This window comes from Ailuropoda melanoleuca, chromosome 5 (genome assembly GCF_002007445.2).
Source record: "Ailuropoda melanoleuca isolate Jingjing chromosome 5, ASM200744v2, whole genome shotgun sequence".
Classification (NCBI taxonomy): Eukaryota; Metazoa; Chordata; class Mammalia; order Carnivora; family Ursidae; genus Ailuropoda; species Ailuropoda melanoleuca.
In genome coordinates, this window is record NC_048222.1 from 73128014 (window position 1) to 73155028 (window position 27015).

Genomic DNA, 27015 nt, shown 5'->3' on the forward strand with positions numbered 1-27015 from the left:
CACCAGGAGGGACGGGAGATGAATGGAAAGAAAGTGCCAGAAGCAGCCACAAAGAAATATAAAACTTTCCTCCCATATAGGCCTTATACCCGCAAGCTTAAACTTTTCACTTTAATTTCTAAAGCCCTAGAGGCACTGCCTTCTCACCTTAAACCCCAGGGGGGAAGAAGGCGGAGGTGGGGAAGGGGCGAGTTGGGGGGGGGAGGGTGTCTCCGAGGTGCGGGGGATACAGAAAACTAAGGTGTCAATGGGGAGTTAGAACCTATTACTGGGGACACGGCATCTGTGTGATACGGGGTCAGGGGAGTAACTACGATGGGGGGTGGGTCGGGGAAGGGAATGAGTGAGGGGTAAGGGTCTCAGGGAAAAATCCAAAGGACAAGCGCCGCAGCACCGGAGCTGCCTGTCGCTCGCCCCCGCCTTCCCTTTTGCGCAGAATCCTCCCCTTGGCTGCAGCAGCGCGCTGCCCCCACTGGCCCGGCGCGCCGTGATCGATCGCAGGCTGCGTCAGAATGCTCCCCGCGTATAAATAGGGGTGGCAGGACCGCGCCGAGCCGCACACAGCCATCCACCTTCCCCTCTCCCTCTCTCCCCCGTTCTCTCTCTGTAGGCCCCCATCTCCGCCGCGAGCCAGAGGGGCTCCGACCGCCACCATGAGTTCCTTCAGCTACGAGCCGTACTACTCGACCTCCTACAAGCGGCGCTACGTGGAGACGCCCCGGGTGCACATCTCCAGCGTGCGCAGCGGCTACAGCACCGCGCGCTCCGCTTACTCCAGCTACTCCGCGCCGGTCTCCTCCTCGCTGTCCGTGCGCCGAAGCTACTCCTCCAGCTCCGGCTCCTTGATGCCCAGTCTCGAGAACCTCGACCTGAGCCAGGTAGCCGCTATCAGCAACGACCTCAAGTCAATCCGCACCCAGGAGAAAGCGCAGCTGCAGGACCTCAACGACCGCTTCGCCAGCTTCATCGAGCGCGTGCACGAGCTGGAGCAGCAGAACAAGGTGCTGGAAGCCGAGCTGCTGGTGCTGCGCCAGAAGCACTCCGAGCCCTCCCGCTTCCGGGCGCTGTACGAGCAGGAGATCCGCGACCTGCGCCTGGCGGCGGAAGACGCCACCAACGAGAAGCAGGCACTCCAGGGCGAGCGCGAAGGGCTGGAGGAGACTTTGCGCAACCTGCAGGCGCGCTATGAAGAGGAGGTGCTGAGCCGCGAGGACGCCGAGGGCCGGCTGATGGAAGCGCGCAAAGGAGCCGACGAGGCCGCTCTCGCCCGCGCCGAGCTCGAAAAACGCATTGACAGCCTGATGGACGAAATCGCCTTTCTGAAGAAAGTGCACGAAGAGGAGATCGCCGAGCTGCAGGCGCAGATCCAGTACGCTCAGATCTCCGTGGAGATGGACGTGTCCTCCAAGCCCGACCTCTCCGCTGCGCTCAAGGACATCCGTGCTCAGTACGAGAAGCTGGCTGCCAAGAACATGCAGAACGCCGAAGAGTGGTTCAAGAGCCGCTTCACGGTGCTGACCGAGAGCGCCGCCAAGAACACCGACGCGGTGCGCGCCGCCAAGGACGAGGTGTCCGAGAGCCGCCGCCTGCTCAAGGCCAAGACCCTGGAGATCGAAGCATGCCGGGGCATGAACGAAGCGCTGGAGAAGCAGCTGCAGGAGCTGGAGGACAAGCAGAACGCCGATATTAGTGTGGGAGGGGTGGGGCACTTGGAGGGCGGGGGTGGGGGCTCCACTGCAGTCTGAGGAGATGTACTTGGTGCAGCTGAATCTAGCTCCGCATTAAAGCTGCCCAGCCCTGCAGGGGTGGGGTGGGGTGGGGTGGATGAAGGGGTGGGAGCTGGGCGTTGCCTCTGGCCTGCCTCTCTAGTGTCCTTCACTAACCACAAGTCGCTTTGCAGTACAGATTGGACCATCTGCTTAATAAATACAGTAGAGAGCTTTCATCAGTTCTGAAGGATACCTGTGACCAAGCACACTCAAGACTAGTTTCATCAACCACTCCTTGCCCTTAGATAGACAGGCATGCAGTCAAAACTGTAGTAGGTAATGTTCGCAGTAAGACAGTTCTTTTTAAGAATCTCCATTTTCTGGGAAGGAGAAAAATAATATAGGTATAGAGAAAATATTTTAGATACAATTATTACTGTTTTTTTTTAATTTAGCTATTTCCTACTCCTGTAAAGAAATGGAGTAATTTCTTGCAAATTACCTGGATAAAGTTAACTAATGAATATGAAACAAAGTGTTTTGCAAACAATTAAATTTTTGCAGGCATTTTACTGATGCTCATTAGACTGTAGTGATTAAAAGAAAACAAAAAAGAATTTTTCTTCTATCAGGTTTTTTTTTTTTTTACTATTTTTTTATTTTCATTTCATGCTTCCTGAGCTGAATTTTTTTTTTTAATGCAAGGAAGGAAAGGTTAAAAAAGAGGAAAGGTAGTTGTTTTAGGGGAGATTTTATCTAAGGGGTGCCCTTTGGTTTTAAGTAGGTTAGGCCTTTGCAGATGTACTACAGTAAAATGACAGCAATCGGGATTTATGGCTGGATTTTTTCTGTCCTCCAACAGGACACAATCAACAAATTAGAAAATGAATTGCGAACCACGAAGAGTGAAATGGCACGATACCTTAAAGAATACCAAGACCTCCTCAATGTGAAGATGGCTTTGGACATTGAGATTGCAGCTTATAGGTAAAAACAGTGGGGTGGTAGCAGCCATTCACGTTTAGGAAGAAAATCAGATTTCATTTATATTGAGTCAGAAACCTTCAAGAATAGTCCTTTGAAATAATCGTTTGCTTTTTGGGCTTTTTCCAAGAAAGTATTTAGACAAATACAGAAGAATTGGACCCTGTATCATAAAAAGTTATGTTCTTAGTTTCTCATTACATTTTAAATCAAATAGGGCTATTTTAAGCTTGTTTGTTTTTCTGATTTTGTTTTGTTTTGTTTTTGCTCTAGTGCCAGACACAACATCCCCTGTCATGAAGTTTTATAGTTCCCAGCCCTGTTCCTGCTCTCCTTTGCCTTTGCATTAGGGGAGGAGGATGAGTGGTGGGCTCAGAGCAGGCAAGTTGTTCAACACACTTCCTGTATTCCTGTTTATTAACCCTATCCTCCCCTGCCTTCCCAGGAAACTCTTGGAGGGTGAGGAGACCCGGCTCAGTTTTACCAGCGTGGGAAGCATAACCAGCGGCTACTCCCAGAGCTCTCAGGTCTTTGGCCGATCTGCCTATGGTGGGTTACAGACCAGCTCCTACTTGATGTCTGCCCGCTCCTTCCCGTCTTATTACACCAGCCACGTCCAGGAGGAGCAGATCGAGGTGGAGGAGACCATTGAGGCTGCAAAGGCCGAGGAAGCCAAGGACGAACCTGCCTCTGAAGGAGAAGCCGAGGAGGAGGAGAAGGAGAAGGAAGAGGCTGCTGAAGAGGAAGGAGCTGAAGAGGAAGAAGGTATGGTAAAAAGGAAATCCCTACAAGGTCAGGTGCAATCAGGGCATGGGTATTGCTAGGAGATGGGTAAGAGAAATGAAGCCTTGCTTAGGTCAAGGAAGTTTTATTCATATATGACTTGAGAATCTTAAATAAGTTATTTGACAAAACTTTTGTAAGTACCTGGTTTCTCAAATTGCCTGTCCTCTCTGCTTAGCTTGGTGGCTTTTGAAAGTAACATTCAAAATATCCTCCTACTGCTGTCTTTTTATTCTTATTAAACATTTAAAAAATATATTTGACCCAGCAGTTTGGTGGCCTTAAGAACAAAAGTAGTTTTTTTTTTTTAACTAATTGTTTGCTTTTTGGCTTTTTTCTAAGAAGAAGGTATTGAGTTCAGTGGCCAGCACCGTCAGTTGTGTGTGTGTTGGGGGACGAGGTGGAGAAGTTTGGGGGAAGCTTTCTGACAATTAGAGTTCCACACAAAACCTGAGCAGAAATGTTTTGAATGACTTGCCCTGGATTTGGAGTTTGTACATTTTCTTTTCATGTTAAAGCTGCCAAGGAAGAATCTGAGGAGGCAAAGGAGGAAGAGGAAGGAGGTGAAGGCGAAGAAGGAGAAGAAACCAAAGAAGCCGAGGAGGAGGAGAAAAAAGATGACGGTGCTGGGGAGGAACAAGCAACTAAAAAGAAAGATTGAGCCCCTCTGTCCTTAATCCTTCCAGGAAGAATTCTCCCGAAATCAGGTCAACCCCATCACCAACCAACCAGTTGAGTTCCAGATACTATATGAATTAAGAAGTCAATATATGTATAATTCTGAGATGACATAGGTTGGACATTCAATGTTGTGCTATGACTTTTCTCCTTATGCAGAGTATCTGTTTGCTTGCAGAGTGGCTTCCTGGCTTGCTGCCAGCCGTGCATGGTCCACGCTTATGAGTTCAGGATCTATGGCAATGTGAATAATTCAGATGTTTACAATAAAAAAAAACATGAATAAATGAATTCACTAATGTTAATGTTAAACTTCATGGTAAAAATAGTCCTTTGACTCTTTGGTGGTTAGAAATTAATGACCTCGAATCATGTGCAATAAATAGTAAATAAAGTTACACTGAATGACATTTCTTGCTGTGGTTGTTGACTTAATTAAAATATTGTAAAGCACCAATATAAGCCAAGTGGACTCTCGACCTCCAAATTTTTTTTAAGTCCCAATTTTTAACAATTACAATTCATTTTTTCCCCCCTAACTGGTAATTCTGAGGGACACAGTTAGGTCATGACCATTCATGAAATCTCTCCCTCAGAAATTTTGCAATAATAAACTTGAGTAAAAGGGAGTCTCTGGGATTTTTCTTTTGTAATTAGCGATATACTCTGTCCCATAAAAGGTACTATATATGTTGGGAATGGCTTTCTTGGAGGTAATAGCGTAATATGATAAATATACCTTTTGTGGTAATTAGGTGATTTAATAATTAGTGCAATGTGGATAGAATATGAATCCCATCCATCCATTACTATAACCACATTATTTTAATATAGTCCAAATATCATGGGCAGAAGTGGAAACCCAAACAATTGATATAATTAGAAGGAATATTATTTTTTCCATGTATAATTTTGGATAGAGTCAGAATATCAAGGATTATTTGCCGTTGCAAACATGTTGCCTGCAATCCTGAGCTCATGATTCAGTGTGTTAGTAGTTTGATTCCGTTGCCTCAAGTAAACAACATTAAATGCCACCCACTTTAGACTTTTTTTAAAAACTACAGATGACAGATAATGAAATTGTTATCAGTCAGTAAAGAGAGGAGATGATATACCTGTGTGTTGCATTGCATTGCTCTGCATGTTTTTATCAGGAAATGTTTGGATTTCAGTGATAGCTCTAACTGGTTGGACATTGCATCAAACACACACCCCATTCACCCTCCCTGTTCACTGTACAGTCGTGAAAGCTCTTGCATTTGATGTGGAATGTAGATGAAATTACTGATAATCCGCTGTTCTGCCTTTGTTCTTAGACAATTGTTTTGTCAGCTAATTTCGTTCAATATTTGTTCTTTAGACAACTTGTAAAAGGTGACGAATTTAACCTGAGAGCGAAGTGGTCTCCATTTAAATTTATCTGATTCTTCACACTACCTATTTCTAGTTAAATATATGTCACCACACAAGTAGGTAAAGTTATTTATTTATCATGATGCTATGGATTTGAACTATGAAGATTCTCAGTAGATTGGCTTCTGTAAAGACTAGGAGTCGCCTTGGAAACCAAGCTTTTCACACTTATGTTCATTAAATATGGGATGCTACACATGATAAGTCTAAGACAGATGCAAATTACATGTAAAAAAAAAGTAACTTTAGCCAAATGGAAATGGTTGGTTTCAGAATTACTTGAAGTAACAACACTGTACCATATTCTATCCTGTGTGCCATAATAAAATACTAAAAAAAAAAAAAAAACTAAACTAAATGGATTTGAAGTCTTTAAAAACATTTCCTTAAATTTGGTACCTGGCTCAGTACCTCTCTCTCTTCTGCTTCCCCCAAAACTCCAGTTCTCTTTCAGTATCCCCTCTTCCAGTTCATGACACCACTCCCCAGTCATCCAATTCTGCAAACCAGACACTGGACAGGCATGACATCATGCCTCCCACTTCCTCTCCCCAATCCCTCTGGTTTAATCTAACCAAGCTTTACTGATTTTATTGCCTATATATCTTGAATCTATCCATCCACACTTCTCCATTTACCTTGACACCACCCTAGGAATCTCCCAGTGTCTGTCTACTAGTGTCTTTCTTTGATCAGCACACTACAGTAAGCCATCCTTTAAAAAGGAAATTTTGATCATGTCATCCCCTTGATTAAAACCCTCCAATAGTTTCCCATTTTTTAAAAACATTATTTATTTATTTATTTATTTGACAGAGAGAGAGAGCATAAGGAGGGGAAGCAGCAGGCAGAGGGAGAAGGAGAAGCAGGTTCCCTGGGAGCAGGGATCCTGATGTGGGGCTCGATCCCAGGACCTTGGGATCATGACCTGAGCCAAAGGCAGCTGCTTAACTGATTGAGCCACCCAGGGGCCCCAGTTTCCCATTTCTTTTAAGATAAAAATCAAAGTCTTTAAAGGGATCTTGAATGACTGTATTGACCTAACTCCAGCCTCCTTCTCTGATCTCATCCTCTCTGTATCCCGTCGTCCCTTACTTCTGGTGCTTCAGTCATCCTGGCTCTCTGTTCTTCCACCTGTTACAGGGGTTTTTCTGTTCTCCATCTGGAGCACTTTTCTTTCCTTTCCTCATTCTTGCCCAGTCATTCCCTTGGGGAAGGCTTCCCTAACTGGGCTAAATTCCTCTACTAAATGTGTTCTTAAGACCATGTAGGCTTTGTAGACTTTCCACACTTGTAATCAGCATCTGTGTCCATGATCGTTTGATAAATGTCTGCATTCCCTGCTGGAGTGTGATCTTCAGAAGCATGGTAATCAGACTTCTTGCTCACCATTTTATCCCAAGCGTCTAGCATTGTTTCTACTATAGTAGAACACAAACAAATATTGAATTAATAACTTCTTAACAGATTAGATTGTCTAGAAAACCAAGAGTATTCTGTTAATCAGTCCCACTCCCGGTTCCAACACCCTGTGCAAAGAGCAGAGATCCAAGAATTTATTCTGGATTCTAGCGTTCTTGTTTTGGAGTCCTGGTCATATCCTCAACCCCACTCCCACTCCAGCCTCAATTGTTTTAGCTGCATATAGGTTCAATGGTTGACATGTCAGATCTTTTCTAGTTTCATGATTCAAAATTCCTGAAAAACTTGTGGAAGTTTAGGCTAAATTGGAAATATACATATGACTATGATGTCCACACTAAAATCCATCACTTAAAGGGAATTGCTCATCTTAGCATTAAATTGGTAAGCAATCAATCTAATTGCTTTCTTTTCCCCACATGGAGATTTTAATGCTGTCAGAATGGTTGCTATGTCCCAGGCACTGATCTAAGTGCATTATATGTAGTAACTCATCAATTCCTCTCTTGTGTCAATGTTTTCAGTCCAGTATGATTATCATCTCCATTACATAGATGAGAAACTACAGTTAGGTAAGTGACCAAGGTCACACAGGTAGTTTGTGGAAGGGCTGGGATTCAGCCTCAGCTCTGAAGTCCATGCTCTTAATCAGTACATCACACTGCCTCTCCTTGGCAGTCAGGTTGAGATGTATCTTTGTGGAATCAGAGCAGATCTTCACAGGTATGTGTTGTGACAGTGGCCTGGGAATTTGCACACAATTATTAGAATTCTTACTATGCAATTCTTGTATTGGTCAACGGGCGTGTTTGCATTTACAATGTCTCACTGTAGTTCCTTGGGATGCTCAAGCTTTTCTTTAATTCCTTTGATTGTTTATGTTCATATCTTAATCCCTCTGCTTAACTGTAAGCTGTTGGAAGGCAGGAACCAGGTTTTGTAAACAGAGATAAATTTGAAGTTTATCTTCAATGATCATCAACTTTCAGGGAGGTTGATTCTCACGGTGTTATTCTTCTGTTTGGTCATAGCTTTCTAGTTTTGGTTTTTTTTTTATATTTCACTGGCTCTATTGCTTTTTCTCTTTCTGCTCTTCCTCTTCTTCATCCTCCTCCTCTTACCTCTTGCATGTTTTCTTGTTGTAAGCTCTTCCAAATCATTTTGGGAAATGGATAAAGGTTGACTAAATAAATAAATACTTTGGTTTCCCCCTACAACATCCAACAATGCCTTGCATTTAGTGGGCATCTTAATAAATATTTCTAGAATGGCAAAGGTTTAATGCTTATAAGAACTTCCATAAATATGGCCAGGATGAAGAATTTTTTCTTTCTGTCTTGGAAATGGAATGTGAGATATAAGAATTGGTCCAGCCATGATTCATGTTTGAAAGGCAGTTCCAGTGGATAATTCTGGGTATTTTCCTCTTTGGAAAATGTCCAGCAGCATGGAGTGCAGTGAATTATACAAGGTATGCATGGGGGCCGTTTTCAGTTAAGGTCTTCTAGAAAATTCCCAGTGAAGGTCTTATATGAGAGCTAGAAAGTCAAAAGGGAAAGTATCATGAGAAAAAGAAAATTTCAGCATCCCAGAATGTAACTATTGGTAGCCTTTTAATCCTACTTCAATGTAGATAATTATTTGTATGGAGGGTTTTAAAAAATAATATAACAACGGTATTCAAAACAAATTTAAAATGGAAAAAGTCATATTTCCTCCATTCAAACACCATTATTTTCATTTATATATTCTTCTTTAGTCCTTGCTTCATTTTATGCATATTTAGACATAGCTTGTCCATTCATTTCACTCATATTAGTAATGTGAGAGGCCGTGTTCTAAGTACAAGGAGTAAGACAAACAATATCCCTGCTTTAAGGGACTACAGTGGGGTATGTGTGTGCATAAACAGACAATAAACTAGTAAATTAGTTAATAAGTAGGTGACAGTGGATTTGAGCCAGACATGCAATGATCTCCAGGTAGGAGGAACAACAAATACAAAAGCTTGGCTTGTTTGAACCCAGAAAAATGCCTTCAGCTCATTGCTGAGCATTAAGAATGAGACAGAGAGTAAAAGACAGGGTGGAGAGTAAAAGACAAGGCAAAGGTCAGATTATACAAGGGCTTATAGACTAAGGAGTCTGTTTTATTCCTTGTGCAATAAGAACATTTTGAAAGGGTAGTAGGGGAAGGTGGCATGATCTGATTGCTACTTTATGAGGACCACTTTGGATCCTGCATAAAGAATGGATTTTAGGAAAGCAAGAATCAAAGCAGAGTGACTAACTAGAAGGCCGTTTTAGTTCAGATGAGAGAAGGTGGTGTGATGACTCAGCAGAAGGCAGCAGTAGTAGACATAGCGTGATGTGGAATGATTCAGGAAATTCTTGAGATGTTATTTTAATGACAGAGTGAATGCATGGAGAGGGAAAGTAGTAAACAGTACCTTTTTTTTGATAAGTACATAATATTCATCAAATTAATATGCAATAAGTATTAGTTATCGATTTCTGTGTAACAAATCACTCCAAAACTTAGTGGCTTAAAATAATCCCAATCTCCCATTATTTCTTCATCGCTGCAGATCAGGAATTTGGGAGTGGCTCCATTGGGATGTTCTGATTCTGGGTCTCCAGTGAAGTTGCAGTCAGACCTTGGCTGAGGGTACTGTTATCTGAAGGCTTAACTAGGCCTGCAGAATCTACTTCACGGTCGTTCACTGACTTGGCTGGCAACTTCTGCTCCATGTGGGGCTTTCCATGGGGGCTACTTGAGGATCCTTACAATATGGCAGCTGGCTTCCCCCAGAGCAAGGCTTCCAGGAAACCAAGGAAGAAGTTGCAATGTCTTTATGACCTTGAAAGCCTTGAAAGTCACACACCATCATTTCCACAATATTCTTTTGGTCACAGAGACCAGCCTTTCTGATTCAATGGGAGAGAGAACTACAAAAGGACATAAACATCTAGAGGTGAAGATCACTGGAGGTCACCACAAGATGGTGGGCATATGATGATTTCTTTTGTGAACAATCATTCATTCAAGAGATTCTGAAACAATTCCACCTTCAAATATTCTTTTTTTTTTCTCACCGGAGTACTCATCCTTAATTGATCAGATGTCCCAATTTAAGTTTAAAAATATGTTCGTGGAAACTATAGACAGCTTGGCAATGAATATCTTTGTCAATGGCTCTCCTCACAATTGTCCTTCTATTAAAGTATTTCTTTAATAATTCCCCTGGGGGATTATGTGTTAAAAGTGTAGTATGTACATTTGAATGGCTCCTGATATGTATCCCATATTATTTTTCTATAAAGCTTGCTTGTTGTACTTCAAGGACTTAGCTTTCCTGTATGAATTCATTTGAAATGAAATATGTATTATTTTAGTTAATTGGGATAAATATGGTGGCAACTAATACATGACTTATGGTAGGCTGTGACAGGAAAATAAGTGTTTTGTGAGGTGGTCAAACCTATCCCAGTTGACCTCAGATTTTTTTTAATACCTTAGATTCTGATACAGGACACACATAATTTTAAATGAAGCACTCTAATAAAAAGAAGTTATTTTGATTACAGCTAGTCTTAAATATGAAGAGGCTTTGGAAAAAAAACTCAGAGGCTGTAGATGAGACTCAATTTCTTGTAGCTATTAAAGACATTTTCATGTGTGCGTCGATGGCCATTAATCCTTTTGCTCTTAGCTAAATGCCATTCTTTCAATCTATAACCACCCATATCTGTATAATTTCATATAGAGTATGGGCCATTTCCTGATATGACCACTAAAAAACAAACTAAACCCTCCCAGGATGCTTCAATGCAGCAAAACTGAAATTCCTTTGTTACTCTGTATCTCCCCTATTACTAAAGACAGAAACCCTCTATTAAAACTTTGAGTTTTACCTAATCATCTCTTGTTTGAGAGGAAGGAATGATCTACTCATTCTGAGCTGTTAATTTGTTTCTAATTATTTAGTCACTGGAAAACCCCGCCTTTTTACTGCAGAGGTTAAACCCCACAGACATACACGCACCCACCCATTAGAGAGAACCTCCGGTTTTTTCCTTCTCCTCCCCCACCTAGGCACACTCACGGGAGTATATGTGTGAAAGAGAATTTCAACTGTAAACCACAAATCATTCGCACAGTTTGAGACTGAAGAATTGGTGTCAGACATGTGAAATCAGAGGGCGATTTTGAGGCGAGAATAAAATGCATCACCTTCCCTAGACCCAGATGCAATGTGTTTGCCCGTTGGCCCCCGGGGACTCGCGGGTTCTGAGGACGCAGAATCCTGAAAATGCTGCACTTAGTACGAAAATGTGTGTGCAGGCGCGGCCTGAGAATGTGAACCAAATCTCCAAAGGGCCTTAGTGACTTTGGTGACTTAGTTGGAGCACTTGGGAAAGATAATGGAGACAAAGACAACTTGTACTCTATTCCCCCTTGTAATTTCGTGCCTGGCCCAAAAGCCTTCCGGGCCCACCGAAGAGTGGAAATTAGAAAACGGCCAGGGTGCCTCCGGAGAGAGCTTTAGCCACCCAGAACTCGGCCGAAGTCCCCAGAAATCAGGCGCGGAGGCTGATTTCAGCTTCTATAGCACTGCGGCACTTTTCCCTGGGTGACACCCAGCCCTCACGCAAAGCAATCCACTTGGCGTATTTCTGGGGGGTGGAGGGGTGTTATTTGGGCACTCACCCCTCTGTTATGAGAGGGGGTGAGGCAGGTGTCTCTCGGTTCAAGTCGCGGAAGTCAGGAGCCTTTGCAGCCCTGCAACCTCTTCCCTGCCCGCTGGTAAAACAACACTTCGCTCAAACTCAGGGATCATTTAATCAAGATGAGTAGAACGGAGTCCTTCCTGAGGAGCTGAGGGTCTAATTGTAGATTCAGGATCTTTCCGAACCGAGCGCATTTGATAATGTTTTAGAATTACACTGAAAATATGCAGCATTCTCATACTCCCCCCCCCCCCCCCCCCCCCGGCATAAGCCGTCCTTTGGGTCGCCTCGGCGCCACGCGACTCTCCGGCCGCTGGCCACAGACAGCTCTTTTCTTTTTTTCTTTCCATCTTACCAGGAGAGACCCAGAGCACGCGGCCGGCGGGGATGGGGGGCGCGGAGTTGGGGGGGCGCTTAACCAGCTGCTTCTATTCGCACAGAGAATGGGCAGAGCCCAGGGATGCCTCCCCGAGGGGAAGCCGGCGCGGCGCAGGGACCCGATGCAGCCCCAGCCCCCCCTCCCCCGCCCGCCAGGGAAAGCGATCCCCGCAAAAGTGCAGAATGCGCCTGCGGCAAATTCTCTAGCCACTGGGACCCCCGCCCCCGTCCCACCCCGCACACGGTGGAGTTCCAAGACTTAAAATGCTTGAGAGCCGATTGGGTGACACACATTTTCGGCAGGAAGCCCAGTCATTTGGGGATGGGGTGGAGAAGGGAAGGGCGTGGAGAGGCGCTCGGAATCCTCCTTTTGCTCGATCTTTCTCCAGGTCGCCGCTCCGGGAGGACACCCCGGAAATGTCCGCCCCGGCACTGCGTCCACTGCGTTCCCTGGGCGTGCGCGACTCGGCGTCTCGCCAGAAACGCAGCCTCTCGGGAAACTTCTGTCACCGGTCCCTCTCTGCAAGCCCAGAGGCGTCTCAGCCAGGGCGGGGGCGGCTCCGGGAGCCCAGGCTGGAACAGAAGAGGGGGGCAACCGCAGTCATACTAGGCTGTGCTTCTTCCCTCGGAGGCCAGGCCCAAAGCTTAAGCCGCTCAGGAATCAGATTTTAATGTAAAGAAACCGGACTCTCAGGCTTCGGCACTGCGGTGGAGATGGGAGATGGAGGGAGGGGACCAGACACGGAGAACGCAGCTCAGCCCCAGGCGGGCTGGATGTGACCTCCTCCTGATTTCGCGGTGGAGGTGGACGAGTTGTGTTTGCATCACTGGGGTGCTTGTTAGCAATGCCCAGCCTGGGCCCCACTCCAAGCCTATTGAACTAGACCCTGCATTTTAGCCAGAATTCAGGTGATTCGGGTGCACGTTAAGCGTGAGAAGCCTTAGTAAAGAAAACCAGTTTAAATCTGCAGCTCACTCCCACTTTTGGGGGTGTGGAGAGGGTAGTACCCATTCTGCATAACAAAAGGGAGGCAGGAAGAGGCTCAGCTTTCTCTCTCTGCATGTTATAAGCTAAGCACTCGCCAAAGGCTAGACATTCATATCATGTCTTTTCTTCTTATCGTTCACTTACTGTCCTAGACAGTTTTGGTGGAAGAACTTGTGTGGAATATTGAGGGCCAGCACTCACTTCCCTTTGGAGGCCTGCCTAAGTAAGGCCCTTCAGTCCCTCCCTTTGTGATGTTCTGAGGCCTTCATTCCCCAGCCCCTTTGAGGCTACCCAGGCCCTTGTGTTAAACTGTACATGGGAGAACCCAAGTGAAAATTACTAGTATAATATTCTTTTGCTTTCTTCTGGGAGTGGGTGTTGGTTAGAAAACATGCACTAGAGATTTCTCTGGATCTTGTATCTGCCCCAGGGAGAGCTTTAGCCTGGCCTGGGACCAGGCAGTCAGTGCTGGTGTATGGGAGGCCCAATGGAAGGAAGAAGGCAAGGTGCAGAAGAGGGCTCAAGGGCTCTGAGCCCATATGCTGGGCCAGTCTTTGTCCTGGGGTTGGATGCCAGGTTCAGGGGCTCACTGTAGGCTACATCTGCTGGTAAGGGTTCCAGGAAGTTTATATCATTCATTCATTCATTCATTCATTCAACAGAGAATTTACAAGTACCTTTTAGAGGCCAGGTACTGTCCTTCAGCCCTGGAAGATTCAGCCTTCACAATAAAAATATCCTATTTTCATAGAGGCCGATGAGTTTTAAAAAACACATATGCTATCTCAGGTGGTATGGGTAATAATGAAAAATGAAGTAAGATAAGTGGGATAGTGTTTGAGCAGAGGGTGCACTTATATGTTGGTTGTTCAGGGAACGTTTCTCTGTTAAGGTGACATTCATTGGTGGGAGAACTGAAACAAGCGAGATAGAAAGCAGGTAATGGGTGCCCTGAGGTGGAAGCCTGCTCAGTGTGTTGGAATAAGAATAAAGAGGCTGAGGGGCGCCTGGGTGGTGCAGTCCTTAGGCGTCTGCCTTCGGCTCAGGGCATAATCCCGGCGTTATGGGATCGAGCCCCACATCAGGCTCCTCCACTATGAGCCTGCTTCTTCCTCTCCCACTCCCCCTGCTTGTGTTCCCTCTCTCGCTGGCTGTCTCTCTCTGTTAAATAAATAAATAAATAAATCTTTAAAAAAAAAAAGAATAAAGAGGCTGAGGTGAGAAACTAGGAGAATGGAGTTTTTCCTGAATGAAATGGGGGAAGATGAAGCAGGTTTTGGAGAAGGGGCAACATCAAGGGTAGGTTTTGTCTGTGTTATATGTGAGGCTGTAATCAGATATGTGTATTTGAAGTTCAATGCTTGGGGTACAAGTCTTGCTAGTGTTTTGAAGTTCTCCCCTTCAATACCATTAGCCCTTCAAAGAAAGGGCTCCACAGTGTGCAAAATGTCATAGAATGATAGAAATCCCAAGTGAGGAGCTACCTAAGGTATTTCTTGTTTTGCATACAGGGAAACTGAGATTCAGAAGAATAAAGTGACTTACGTGATGCAATTGGTTATAGCAGAGCTGGAACTAGAATCTGAGACTCCAGTGTATTTCCCTGCACCAGACAGTGCTGTCTTATCAAAAATAACATTGTTGTTATTCTTGTTCTTTTTTGATGGCCCGGATATTAGTAGACTGTGTTGTAGTCTCATTTGGTTACAGCAACACTGGTTCAACAGGGGACAGATTGGTACTATTTAACATGGGATTTTTCTCTCCCTCTCCCCTTTTCTTCCTCTCTGGGATTTTTGACTTTGTTACTGATCGTTTGATATCTAACAGAAATAGTTTTATCAGGGGTCACCTATTGCTTTGGAAATAAGTGTATAAATCAGACAAGCTCAAGGTGTTTCACACTCATCTGTCTTCTTTTGCTCTTCAGCTCAACAGTGAGTTGATCGTAAAAAATGTACAGTTTAAGAAACCACTTGAAATTTTCTTCTTCTTAAACAGACACTTGCCTATAAAATGAACAAGCTGAATTTAAGTGCTTAGTTTTCAATTCAGTGAACTAGTTGAGTAACTCAGACTTCACACACTGAGAATTCACTTTCTTCTCTGTGCCCTGGGAGATGGGGAGCTGCCATTCCACTCTGGAGAGCAATGTGGTGATAGCCATACACTGCTATCATCTTGGAAGGATGCGGCTGTTGCCACAGCAGCATGGAGTCTGGGTCTCTGTCTGTTGTAAGAGTCCCCTTCTCCCAAGGCACGCATGTGGGACATAGAGTTGAAGCATGGGATAGAGGACCAGAAAATAAAGCCAGCCATTTTGTTTTGGAGCAATCAAATTGCCAATCATAATTCCTGGAGAACAAAAGCAGACCTTTTTGGCCATGAATGACTTGACTCTGAAATATCAAAATAAGAAAATTGCTTTGAAAGACTTAAATATTCTCTTGGCAATTGCAAGCAGCCCATGCATGCCATCATTGCCAAGGCCACATTACACGGTTAAAGCCAACACATTCATTTTACATCTATGCCATCAGGCTTGTTTTTTCCTTTGTCTCCATCCTACTATCCATATGGGGATAAATTCCCCATCTGTGCATTCATTTCATTCTTCACAGTTGAGATTTTAATTTTAATGATTATAAAAATGATCACCATCATCAGATTTAGGTTTGATGGTGTGTTTTACTTTTGACAGCACTTCCACCTTTTCTCATAACATTGAGAGCTTGGAGGACAAGCATTCTACACATTTTACAGATAAAATAAGGGCACAAAGTTTATGGTAATTGGTTTCCTTTGAGATGCCATCTCTACTTTAATGTCTCATGGGCAGTCAACTTACCAAGGCAAAGCCAATATTCCATTTCCCTTCCCCGTCCCTAAACCTGCCCTCTTCTAAAGTCTTCTCCAGTTGTTCCCATATCAATATGGGAACTCCATGCTCCCTGTTTCCCAGGCCAAACTCTCCAGAGTCACTTTCGATTTCTCTTTTCTTCTACTCTCTGTAATCCTCCATTGACAAATCTTATGGACTTTACTTTCAAAATACGACCAGTGACCTGGTACTTCTCACCATCACTGATGTTACCTCTTTGATTCTAAGTTTGGTACCAAACTCTCTTGCCTAGATTATTGCAGTAATTTCCTGACTGGTCCTTTTGTCCTCAGCTGCTCCTGTCCCCCATCAACACTCGACATAATAACCAGAGTGATTCTTTCAAAATGCACCTGTGTCATTCCTTTGCTCAAAACCCTCTAAAGCTTTGCACTTTCTGTGGCCTATACGGGGCTCCTGGATCAGGCCCCACCTCTCTTTGATGCCTTCTTCCCTCTTGACTATTGTGTTGCCACCACCCTGGCCTCCTAGTTACTTCCCAAACATACCAAATAAGATTTTGCTTAGAGCCTTTGCACTTGATGTTCTTTTGGCCTGGAATGGATTCTTTCATATATATCTGTATCTTTTTCATAGATATCTGCATCTTATCTCATCTCAATATGTCCTATTTATTAGAGAGACCCTCCTTAACTATCCTGTATACAATAGCAACTCCATCCTCCCCATTCAGTATTTCCTAACCTCCTCACCCTACTTTCCTTTTCTCCAAAGCATTTATCACCCTCCGAATCCTTTATATTTGCTTTTTGTTTTTTTCCCTTCTGTCTCCTACAGGAATATAGATTCCACAAGTCAGGGACTTAATTTATTCACTGCTACATTCTTTGGGCCTGGAGCTATGCTTGTCCCATAAAATATTTGTGCTTACAAATATTTGTTGAATGACTGAATGAGTTAATGCATTCGGAGCTGCTCAGGATGGAATGGACTGCTTAGTAGACAGTAGACCTCATCACTGGGGGTTTTCCAATATTGGCAGATTGTTATAAAGTGGACTTAAGGATCACAGGAGTAAGACTAAACTCGATGTCCTTTCAAGGACAGTGTTTTGGTGTAGAGCAGAGAGCATGTATCTGAGAGAACTGGTCTTGAGCCTTTTCTCTGAGACTTACTGGTTCTGTAACATTGGATGGTTTTTCTAAGTCCCCTATCTTCAACGCCTTATTTGCTGCAATTGATTTTATACTTTTCTTTTCATAGGGTAGTTACGACCTTGAAATTAAGCAAAGTCATTCATGTAAAGCTGTTAATGTGTTTCCTGACACTTACTAAATGCATAACAAACCTAAACATAACTGTGATGATAATGTTGCTTCCATCTTCAGGAGTCTGAGAATCTGTGAAGGGACATGTCCAAGGCCACTCAAGAGATAAGTGTATTTTTTGACTATTAGTTAGGTCATGCTTTCCCTACCAAACTACATCAGTTCTTTCTCTTCAGGCTTTCTTCTTTAGTTCTGGTAAGATTCCTGCCTCTCCTGACCCTCCCTTGGTCTCTTGAATTGCTGTGTTTTTTAAATTTTTTTTCTCAAACCTATTTCGCCTACATCGTGACTCTGGCTACTGATATTTATTTTGCCTAATGCCAATTTTTAAGTCAAAAACAACCTCACCAAGGATTGCTTACCCTGCATCATATTCAAGTCAGATGATTCAAATATCAATTTCTCACTTCCATAGCTGATGTGTCTCCCCCATGGACTGGATGCTCAATAAACATGTGTGGATTATAAATTGGTAGTTTGAGCTTTGAGAAAGGGCTGAGTGTAATAATAATAATGATAATAATAATAATAAAGATTATTTTGGTCAACCAAACCTGTTTATTTTCAGAATCTATACAGTTTGGGGCTTCAGTATTGTGGCTTTGAAACTGTTGAATGAACTGGAACGAATAGATTACAGTGACCACAGACAGGGAAGCTGTTTGCAGAAGGACAGTGGATCTTGATAAATGCTGCGTCCATGTAATATCTAGTCATGGTGATGAATTTAAAATAAAATGAAAAAACATTTATAGTATATTGAAAAAATATTACTGAATTTGTTACTGAAAATGTGGGTTACTTAATGATAGTTTCAGATAGTTTCAACCCTCCATATCAAATTTGTACATAGAAGAAAGTTGGAACTGTGCTGAAATGTAACAGTTATCTAAGATGGCAGGAATATGGACGAATATTCTACAGTGCCAATATTCCACAATGAAAAAGTCATTACATTTGAATATAAAAGTTAAATATCCTTTCTTTTAAGAAATGTCCTAGGAATGCATGTGGTAGGGCCCACTGGTGATTCTCCCCTTATATGTACAGATAAATCACTTCTCTGAGCTTCCATTTCCACAAATTGAGAAGAGAAATCACATAATGTGAGGCCTTATACAGGATGAGGTATCTGAAGCTACTTTCTAAACTATAGAGAAATAGACAAGTTTTAGGTGTTTAATTATTGGCATTGCTGTGGAGACAGACGTTGCCATTGTGCAGAGACTCACGTGACCAGCTATCTTTGGTATGACTCTTCTCCAGCATATTTTCTGACCTTCTGTCTTTTGGGGGGGCATAAACAACTGGGCCTCACGTGCTTCTTGGGTGACTATGCTGGACATGCTCATGTCCAGCTCCAAAGGGGGGAGGCCTGGAAGAAGAAAACACTATTGGTACAACAAGATTCCAGTTTTCCTGGAGGTTTTCTTTTGAAATGATTTCTGCTTGAGCTTTGCTTTGAAGTAGGTAAAAACTGGATTTTGAATCTGTTAGCTATAGCCCTTCTGTCCCTGAGACCCAGCTGTGTCCTGATTATCTTCTGCATTTGCATCCAAATCCTGCCATTGTTTTAGTTCTAAAACTGGTCAGATGCCCTTACCTTGATTCTTGTGAGAAACAGCCCATGCCTGCCACCTGGGGACCTCAGCTTTGTAGGTAGCATTTGGGCTTCCTTAGGTCTGAGATGTGCAATTTTTCCAGGAAGCGAGATGCAGAGAAGTTGAGATCCATTCCATCTGCACTGTCTCCTCCTTGTTGGGAAGGATGTGATCCTGGCAGAATGATATGGCCTTCCCCTTGGCAAGGAGTTCATGCTGAGGGGGTCATATGCTGAGTGGCTCCTAGTGCCATTATTTGTCTCTTAGAGACAAAGGACATCTGCTGAGACCCTCGTTCCTGAGTGAGACGAGTCATTCCGTAGGGAAGATGACCTTTATAAAGGGCCTACACACTCCCTTGGTCTAAAGCTGGAAATGAGGAAAAATCGGAATGGATTAATGATGCATTGGTTTTGATCCACTGATCCAATGATTAATGATCTTAATTATTATACACAACCTTGGAACTTTTGGATGAGGGGGAAGAGAAAGACAGAGGCCTCAAATGGAAGCGTATAAGAGGGAGAAAAGAAGTAGACAGCAGAGAGGAAGCTGGAATGGGTGCTCTGCAGTTATTTTAGCTTTCTTAGAAGTTTCATTTTAAAGATAGCTTTTTTCAAATCAACATTTGGATTTTCCTGGTTTATTGATCCTGAGACTAGTTCTCTTGACCATAGCTTCCTGATTGTTCAGAGTCATTGTTAAGACAAGCTAAAATAAACATACATCCCCTGACTAACAATAAATAGCATTTTTTGAGCTCTTATCACAGGGTAGGGAATTTACTCTGACCTAAATGCTTCACAAGAATTATATTCCTTAATCCACAAATAACTTTTTTATTGGCCCTATTTTGCAGATGAGGGAACTGATGTTCAGAATAGAGAGTTGCCCAAGGTCATACAGTGAGTTTGCCAGTCATCTGTCAGTTTGCGCTCAGCTCCATATCTCACCTTGGCCCTGCTCCGCTCTGTATGAGAGGAACTACATATCCCAGACTCCCTTGCTGAATAGCTTCCAGGGAGTATTGACCAATGGGAGGTACTGGTGAAAGAGTGGAGGACAGGAGAGGGTAGACTCAGAGGATATTCCCTGGCATTCCTGGCCCTGCTTTAGGCAGCCTGTCCAGGGGTGCTTGCTTCTGCTTTTTGAGTCTGGTTTCCGTTGGACAATGCTTCCCTCCATAGTCTCAGTTCTCATCAGGCTGCCTCTGTTGCATGGGTCTAAGCTTCTGCCAGATGGCCCTGGCTCCTGGGTTCTGATAACAACATCTACTTGTGTCATTCCAATCCCAGAGATGATAATGGCTTCTTTCTGTTACTAATTTCTGGTTGCCTCGTTGTTTCCTGCTATGGACTAAATTGTGTCCCCCTCAAATTCCTATGTTGGAGCCCTAACCCCTCAATATGACTGTATTTGGCGATAGGGCCTTTATGGAAATGGTTAAGGTAAACAAAGTCATAAGGGTAGAGCCCAGATCTGATAGAATTCATGTCTTTATAAGAAGACGAATGATCTAGCTCTCACTCTCAGCCATGAAAAAAAAAATAAAAAACCACAGTGAGAAAGTGGCTGTCTACAAGCCAGAAAGAGAGCTCTCTCCAGAATCTGACCATACTGGCATCTGGGTCTTAGACTTCCAGCCTCCAGAACTATGAGAAAATAAGTTCTGTTGTGTAAGCCACCCAGCCAATGAGATTTTGTTATGGCAGTCAGAGCTGACTAATATGCCCCCTTTTCCTTCTAAACCTTTCCTTAACTTTGTGGTATAATTTCCCTGCATTAATTTCCATTCTGTTTGAAATCCCTAGAATGTTTTTGTTTTTTTCTTCTTCTGACTGACCTCTGACTTAGTAACTCAGCTAGCAAGTTCCGACTTGAGATTCCAAACCAAAATCTGTGTTTTTAAAACCCACGTTACATTTCTTAGATTGTTTTGGCTATCTGCAGAAGGTTGGAGGAAGAGTCAAGTAAATAATTTGAAACCAAGGCTCTGTCTGACCAGTGCCACTAAGAAGGATGGAAATAGAAAAAAATTTCAAGGTTTGGGAAGTTCTCAATATGACATTTCAGACACAGCCTTTGTAGTTACGGGCAGAGTTTGGGAGTCCATGCAGAGATAGAGTACTCTTGCTAGTGGCGTGGCTCCAACGCTGCAGCAAGAGGGGCAGGGATATTGTATCTGCAAAATGTGGATATTGACTTGTCAACATTGTGAAATGTGTCATATGATGAAATGCTAAGCATGGAACTGAGTAGAGTGTTAGGGTGGCAGTTAATTATATAGTTTTCTCTTTTCTGATAACACGTGGAATGATAGAATGTTAATGTGGGCAAGGTACAAGTCTCTAATGTTATTAATTTTCTCATCCTTTGACAAGTCTTTCTCCTCCCTCTAGGAAGAGTTCACTTCTATTTACCCAGTTTGAGGAGGAGGTAAATACTTTGAAAGATCTCTTTCACCTTTCTTTCCCAGACCTTGTATTTTGCATCTTTTAATGAGAATATTGAAATCCATGTCTCTTCCTGAGAACTATAAGCATATCCCTCACAAAGGATATGAGACAAAGCAGTTTGCTACTTCCCAATGAGAAAGTGAAAACTTTAGGAATGTTGGTGGCTATTTCTTGGGTAGCTGATGAAGAATGGAGATGAGCATCAGTCTTCCAAATGTCATAGCCACATAATTTGTTTCTATTTATAATGTTCATTCTATTATGCCAAAGGAAGGAACCCAGTGGATGGACATGGTTAACTTCTTTCACAGGGACTTGGTGATTAGTAAGATAGACAGTAATGCCCAGCAAAGGAAATTTCACCTCAAGTTATGATAGTAACATATTACAGTGAGTGGGTTATGAAAGTGAAATATCAAAATTTGTTCAAATTTCCAACACATTACATTCAAGATACACTTTATTAGAATTGTCCAAACCTATTTAATGATAAATGCATAGAAATAATTCACTTGATACCTAGTCACTTTAATCCAATCAAAATAGTTTTCCTTGTTGTTATCTCTAAGGAACAAATTTTTTTATTATTATTATGCTCAGTTAGCCACTGTATAGTCCATCATTAGTTTTTGATGTAGTGTTCAATGGTTCAATAGTTGCATATAACACCCAGAGCTCATCACAACATGTGCCCTCCTTAGTACCCATCACCTGGCTAACCCCCCTCCCAACAGAAAACCTCGGATTGTTTCCCAGAGTCCACAGTCTCTTATGGTTTGTCTCTCTCTCTGATTTCTCCCCATTCAGTTTTCCCTCCCTTCCGCTATGGTCCTCCTTGCTATTCCTTATGTGTAAGGAACAAACTGTTGATCAAAGATGACAGGCGGATACGGTCGCTGTACCCTGCAGAATCACTTATGTTACAGGTGAGTAACTAATAGAAGAAACATTCATTTGTGTGCTAATTGCCTTCTTTAGAGTCTGAGAAATGGAAAAATAGGGACATGAGGTATTTCATGTGCCAATCAGAACCTTAACATATTGTATTTGGTAAAGAGGATTCCACAAAGTAAATTTACATATTCAGGCAGAGGATAATGGAACCTAGACTATAACCCAGGGAAACTGATGATGGATCTGATGTTTCTGCCATTTATACAGCAATAAGTTATAAAAGAACACTACAGGAGGTCAGTTAATTCCTCCATAAACTAAAAAAAAAGAACAATGGGGACTGCTTAGGGCAGGCCAGGCCCAGTGGGCAAAGGTTCATTCCAGAGATGAACAAACACAGAATATGTATTTGCTATCTTTTCTATAAATGTATGTAGTGGGAAAGGCATGGTTTTATATGAGAAAGGCCTGTGTTCTAACCTTAGGCCCAAACTTCTGCAAAAAATGACAATGAAAATAATTCTTGCACATATATTTCTTAAAAGGATTCAATGATTTATTACAGGTAAGATGCCTGGCATATAATAAACTTAACAATTATTATTGTGATGATTATTTGGATTTGGGCCTGAGCCTTCACCTTTCTGAAGGTCCATTCTAGGAAAAAGGGAATAGAGATTTATATGACTCCTTAGAACTTGCACCAGTGGGTAGAAGTTGTAGTGGGTCAGATATTGGAATTGTGGAAAGAAGGCTTTGCAAACAGTTAAAACTGCCTAATGGATACTTCAGGACAAAGTAACTTTTCCTGTCATGGTGGGTGCTTCATTATAAGATAGGCAACTACTTTTCAGGCGCGAAAAAGAGGAGTTCAATATCAGAAGCGAATCCAACTTTTAGGATTCTATGATTCTGAGTAACAAACAGTAAATAGAGTTCAAGGTTTGCAATAGAGTTGAAGGGTTGCTATAGATTGAATTTTTGTGTGTATCGCTTGTAAATATGATAATTTAATACATGCTACTATCTTAATTAATACTTTCTAAATTAGTAACAATAATAATAACAAGGAGAATTTACCATTTACTAGGCACCTACTATATATCAGAGATGGCTATTCACTGCTATTATTAAATATGTAACTTTAATGGGCCACTCCGAAATTCAGTTCAGAAACAACTGGGCAGTCTGGATTAGAAAGAAATCTGGAGAAAAGGGCAGGCAGCTTCCTCCCCCCCCCCAGGTATTCCCATATTACATATTTAAGTGGCTATAAATGAATAACTTTTAGCTGTTATCCTTCTAAATATTAGCACATACTATTTCAAGTATAAAGTTCTCTTTAGCTGAAATATTCTTTTCAGCTATGAATAATTTTTTTTTTAAAGATTTTATTTATTTATTCAACAGAGATAGAGACAGCCAGCGAGAGTGGGAACACAAGCAGGGGGAGTGGGAGAGGAAGAAGCAGGCTCATAGTGGAAGAGCCTGATGTGGGGCTCGATCCCACAATGCCGGGATCACGCCCTGAGCCGAAGGCAGACGCTTAACCGCTGTGCCACCCAGGCGCCCCAGCTATGAATAAATTTTTGACATCTAAATTGAGTCAGGTTTAAAAACATCATCTCAGGATTCAAACTATCATTGAGGTTTTCAAGTTAAAGTGGGAGGTGTGGAGATATTGTGACTTATGGTGAGTTCTAGGCTTCCCAAGTCCAAGGGCATATGACTATATTACTCTGTGTTTGTGCTATATTACTCTGTGTTTTCAACCAATCTGTGGTTTTCTGGAGGAGACTATCAACAGTTAAAATTAAGGGTATTCAGAAGCCCTAATGTGAACAGGCAATTTTACCCTTTTCACCAAAATTCTCTTAGGAGATGAGAATCAAGGCACTCCTGGGTGGCTTAGTCAGTTGAGCATCCAACTCTCGATCTCAGCTCAGGTCTTGATCTCAGTCAGGATCATAAGTTCAGGCCCTGCATTGGTCTCCAAGCTTGGAGCCTACTTAAAAAAAAAAAATAAGAGAGATGAAAACTAATTAGACAAGGAGGTTAATTTCATTGGCAACTCTTTTTCATGGCATCATCATGGCCTACGCTGTTATGAACATGAGAAAGCCCAAAGATAGAGCCTATGATACTTGCAGTTGGTCTCTGGCTGGTGATCCTATGATTTTAATTCAGAATAGGGAACCTCCTGTGTCTGCCTTCTGAAAGCAATATTGTCACTCAGGTTCTTGGACCCTTGATTCCTTTCTCTTAACCCTCCTCCTCTCCCATCTCCATACATCCAATGCAAGACCAGAGGCATGCGGTGGGCCTGTGTAAGTGGTCTAACATCCTAATCCTACTTAGGTCTTTGAAATGATTACCCTCCCCTTAAATATTATAAAGAAGGGCTTTTGATCTAGTCAACTGCTAATTTTTTTCAACTATGGTTTCTTCTAATATAAGAATGCTAACTAGACTTAAGGAGTATTATCTAAAATTAATAACCTATTGAAGACACAATGTGATCATTTTTCAAAATACCTCAAATAAGAAATAGAACTCTGAGAGCCTTGCATTATGATGTGAAGCACAATCAGTATGGATTTGGGGATTTAAAGTTGTCTTCATAGGCCTCGCCCAAAATTACTTCTCTAATTCTCAATCTTGTTTTAAATAATTTGCATCAAGAAACTTTTAGGCCACATGATTATGTAGGTGGATTATTGGGTATCTAAGCAGCTTCTATGGTTTATTGTGAAAAATGCAATTACTTTCCCTGTAGGGATAATGAATATATTACAGTGCATTATACACTAATGTGTATAGTGTGCGGAAGAAATGTATGTGCTTATGCATACATGTATGCTTATATCGTATACTGGTAAACTCATTGTGATTGCAATCTGCAATGCAATCATATATAAGGAAATTAATGTTCCAGTCAATTTCTTACAGAGATATTACATAAATTCTATACTTATAGCTTTGATCCAACTTAAAATTCAATATATTCAGCAACAATTTTGATCAGCAATGACTTTGATCATTAAGATATTTTTACAGTGTATCTTTTACAGTGCTAGGTACTTCTACAGATATCATCTTATTTAATTACCTTGCAGCCCTTTGAAGAGTATGTTAGTGCCCTGATTTTACAGATAAATAAGTAAAAGCTGTCTTCGTCTGTTCTGGCTGCCAGACTAGGTGGCTTATGAACAACAGAAATTTATTTTTCACAGATCAGGAGGCTGGGAAGTCCAAGATCAAGGCACCATGATTCAGTGTGTGGTGAGAACCTGCTTCCCGGTTGAAAGACGGCTGTCTTCTCAATGTCCTCACAAGGTCGAAGGGAGAAGGGAGCTCCTTGAGTTTTCTTTTGTAAGGGAACTAATCCCATTCGTGAAGGCCCCATCCTCAGAACATACGCACCTCTCAAAATGCCCACCTCCAATATCATCATATTGGATGTTAGAACTTCACGTACAAATTTGCAGACACAAACATCCAGTCTATAGCAGAAGCTTAGATGGATAAAATACAATGGACTCAAGACACACAATTTAACTATCTCCAGCCCTGGGACGTGAACTCCACTCCAGCGTTTTCACCAGAGCTTTATTCTTCTAAGGCTAAAGGAAGCCTGGAAGTGGACAAATTTTGTGCACAGCAAATTAAATAATTCACTGAAAAATAGCTCCTGTTTTCCTTTGTGAAAATTGCATAAACCAGCAGGAAAAAATAATATGCTCTAAACTGGAACAGCCAACCTATTTGTTGTGGGAATGAATATCCCAATGTTTTAATCCTGTCTCTACACTGACTGGCAATAGAAGACACTGTGCTAGAAATAACACTTTGCTTTTCCATTGAACACTGAAGTTGTCATAAGAAAAGTGTTTGCCACATTTTTGTGCACTGCAAGCTGTTGTGGGTAGAAGGAATCACCGCTTAATTTGTATCTGGATGTTTTATTCTTCTCATGATGCAAACAGTGACACAGAGAGGTGATATTGCATCCTTTTTTTTTTTTTTTAAATGTAAAGAGATCTGTAGGCATATTAAATGAAAGACTCACGGCAGAGATCTCTTTTCTTTCTTGCAATCTGAAGAGAAAGAAGGAACAACCCCAGAATCACCTTGTAAATTGAGATGGCCACAATGGATGGATTTGAGGGGCAGTGTCCTGCAAAGGGTTAAGCATAGATGTTCTGGAGCCAGAATATCTGGATTAAATTCCAGCTTTATTACATACCAGCTGTGTGACCTAGATAAAGTTAAATTTTTTTTCTGTGCCTCAGTTTCCTATTTGAAAATTGAGAACTAATAAGCTTTGGTACTTCTTACCAAATCAAGTAGTCTCTCTAAGGCAATCTAGTGAAAAAGTAGAAGTTCTGTTTGTCAATGGTTTAATGTCATTGTAGCCAGGGACTGAATGTATTGAGGGAAAAAGCATTCTAACTTCATAAATACCTGGAGGTTTATGCTGAGTTTTAAATAGCGTCTCTCCCTGTCACTGAACATATTTAAAAACACGAATTTCACATTGCTTTCCCTTTAAATAGTCGTCTAACAATTGGAATTGCCAACACAATTAGTGAATTCCAGGAGAGAAGATCATTGTATTCCCAGACCCTAGCCCATGATAAATATTTGTTGAATTAATGATACAACCAAGAAATCTGATACCTTTAGACATGTTGGCATTGCTTATCAAAGATGCATTCTATTATTATTATTTTTTAAAGATTTTTAAAAATTTATTTGTCAGGGAGAGAGAGAGCTAGATAGAGAAGTAGGCAGAGGGAGAAGCAG

The 27015-nt window shown here is 42.1% G+C and overlaps 1 protein-coding gene across 1 annotated transcript; it reads left to right on the forward strand.

Moving 5' to 3' along the window:
* Positions 1–284: 284 nt before the first annotated feature.
* On the forward strand, positions 285–5918 carry NEFL (neurofilament light). Its single transcript, XM_034661248.1, has 4 exons — positions 285–1700; positions 2572–2696; positions 3139–3458; positions 3995–5918. Exons 1-4 carry the CDS (start codon positions 654–656, stop codon positions 4135–4137), a joined length of 1635 nt encoding a protein of 544 aa, XP_034517139.1. The 5' UTR covers positions 285–653; the 3' UTR covers positions 4138–5918.
* The last annotated feature ends 21097 nt before the right edge of the window (positions 5919–27015 follow it).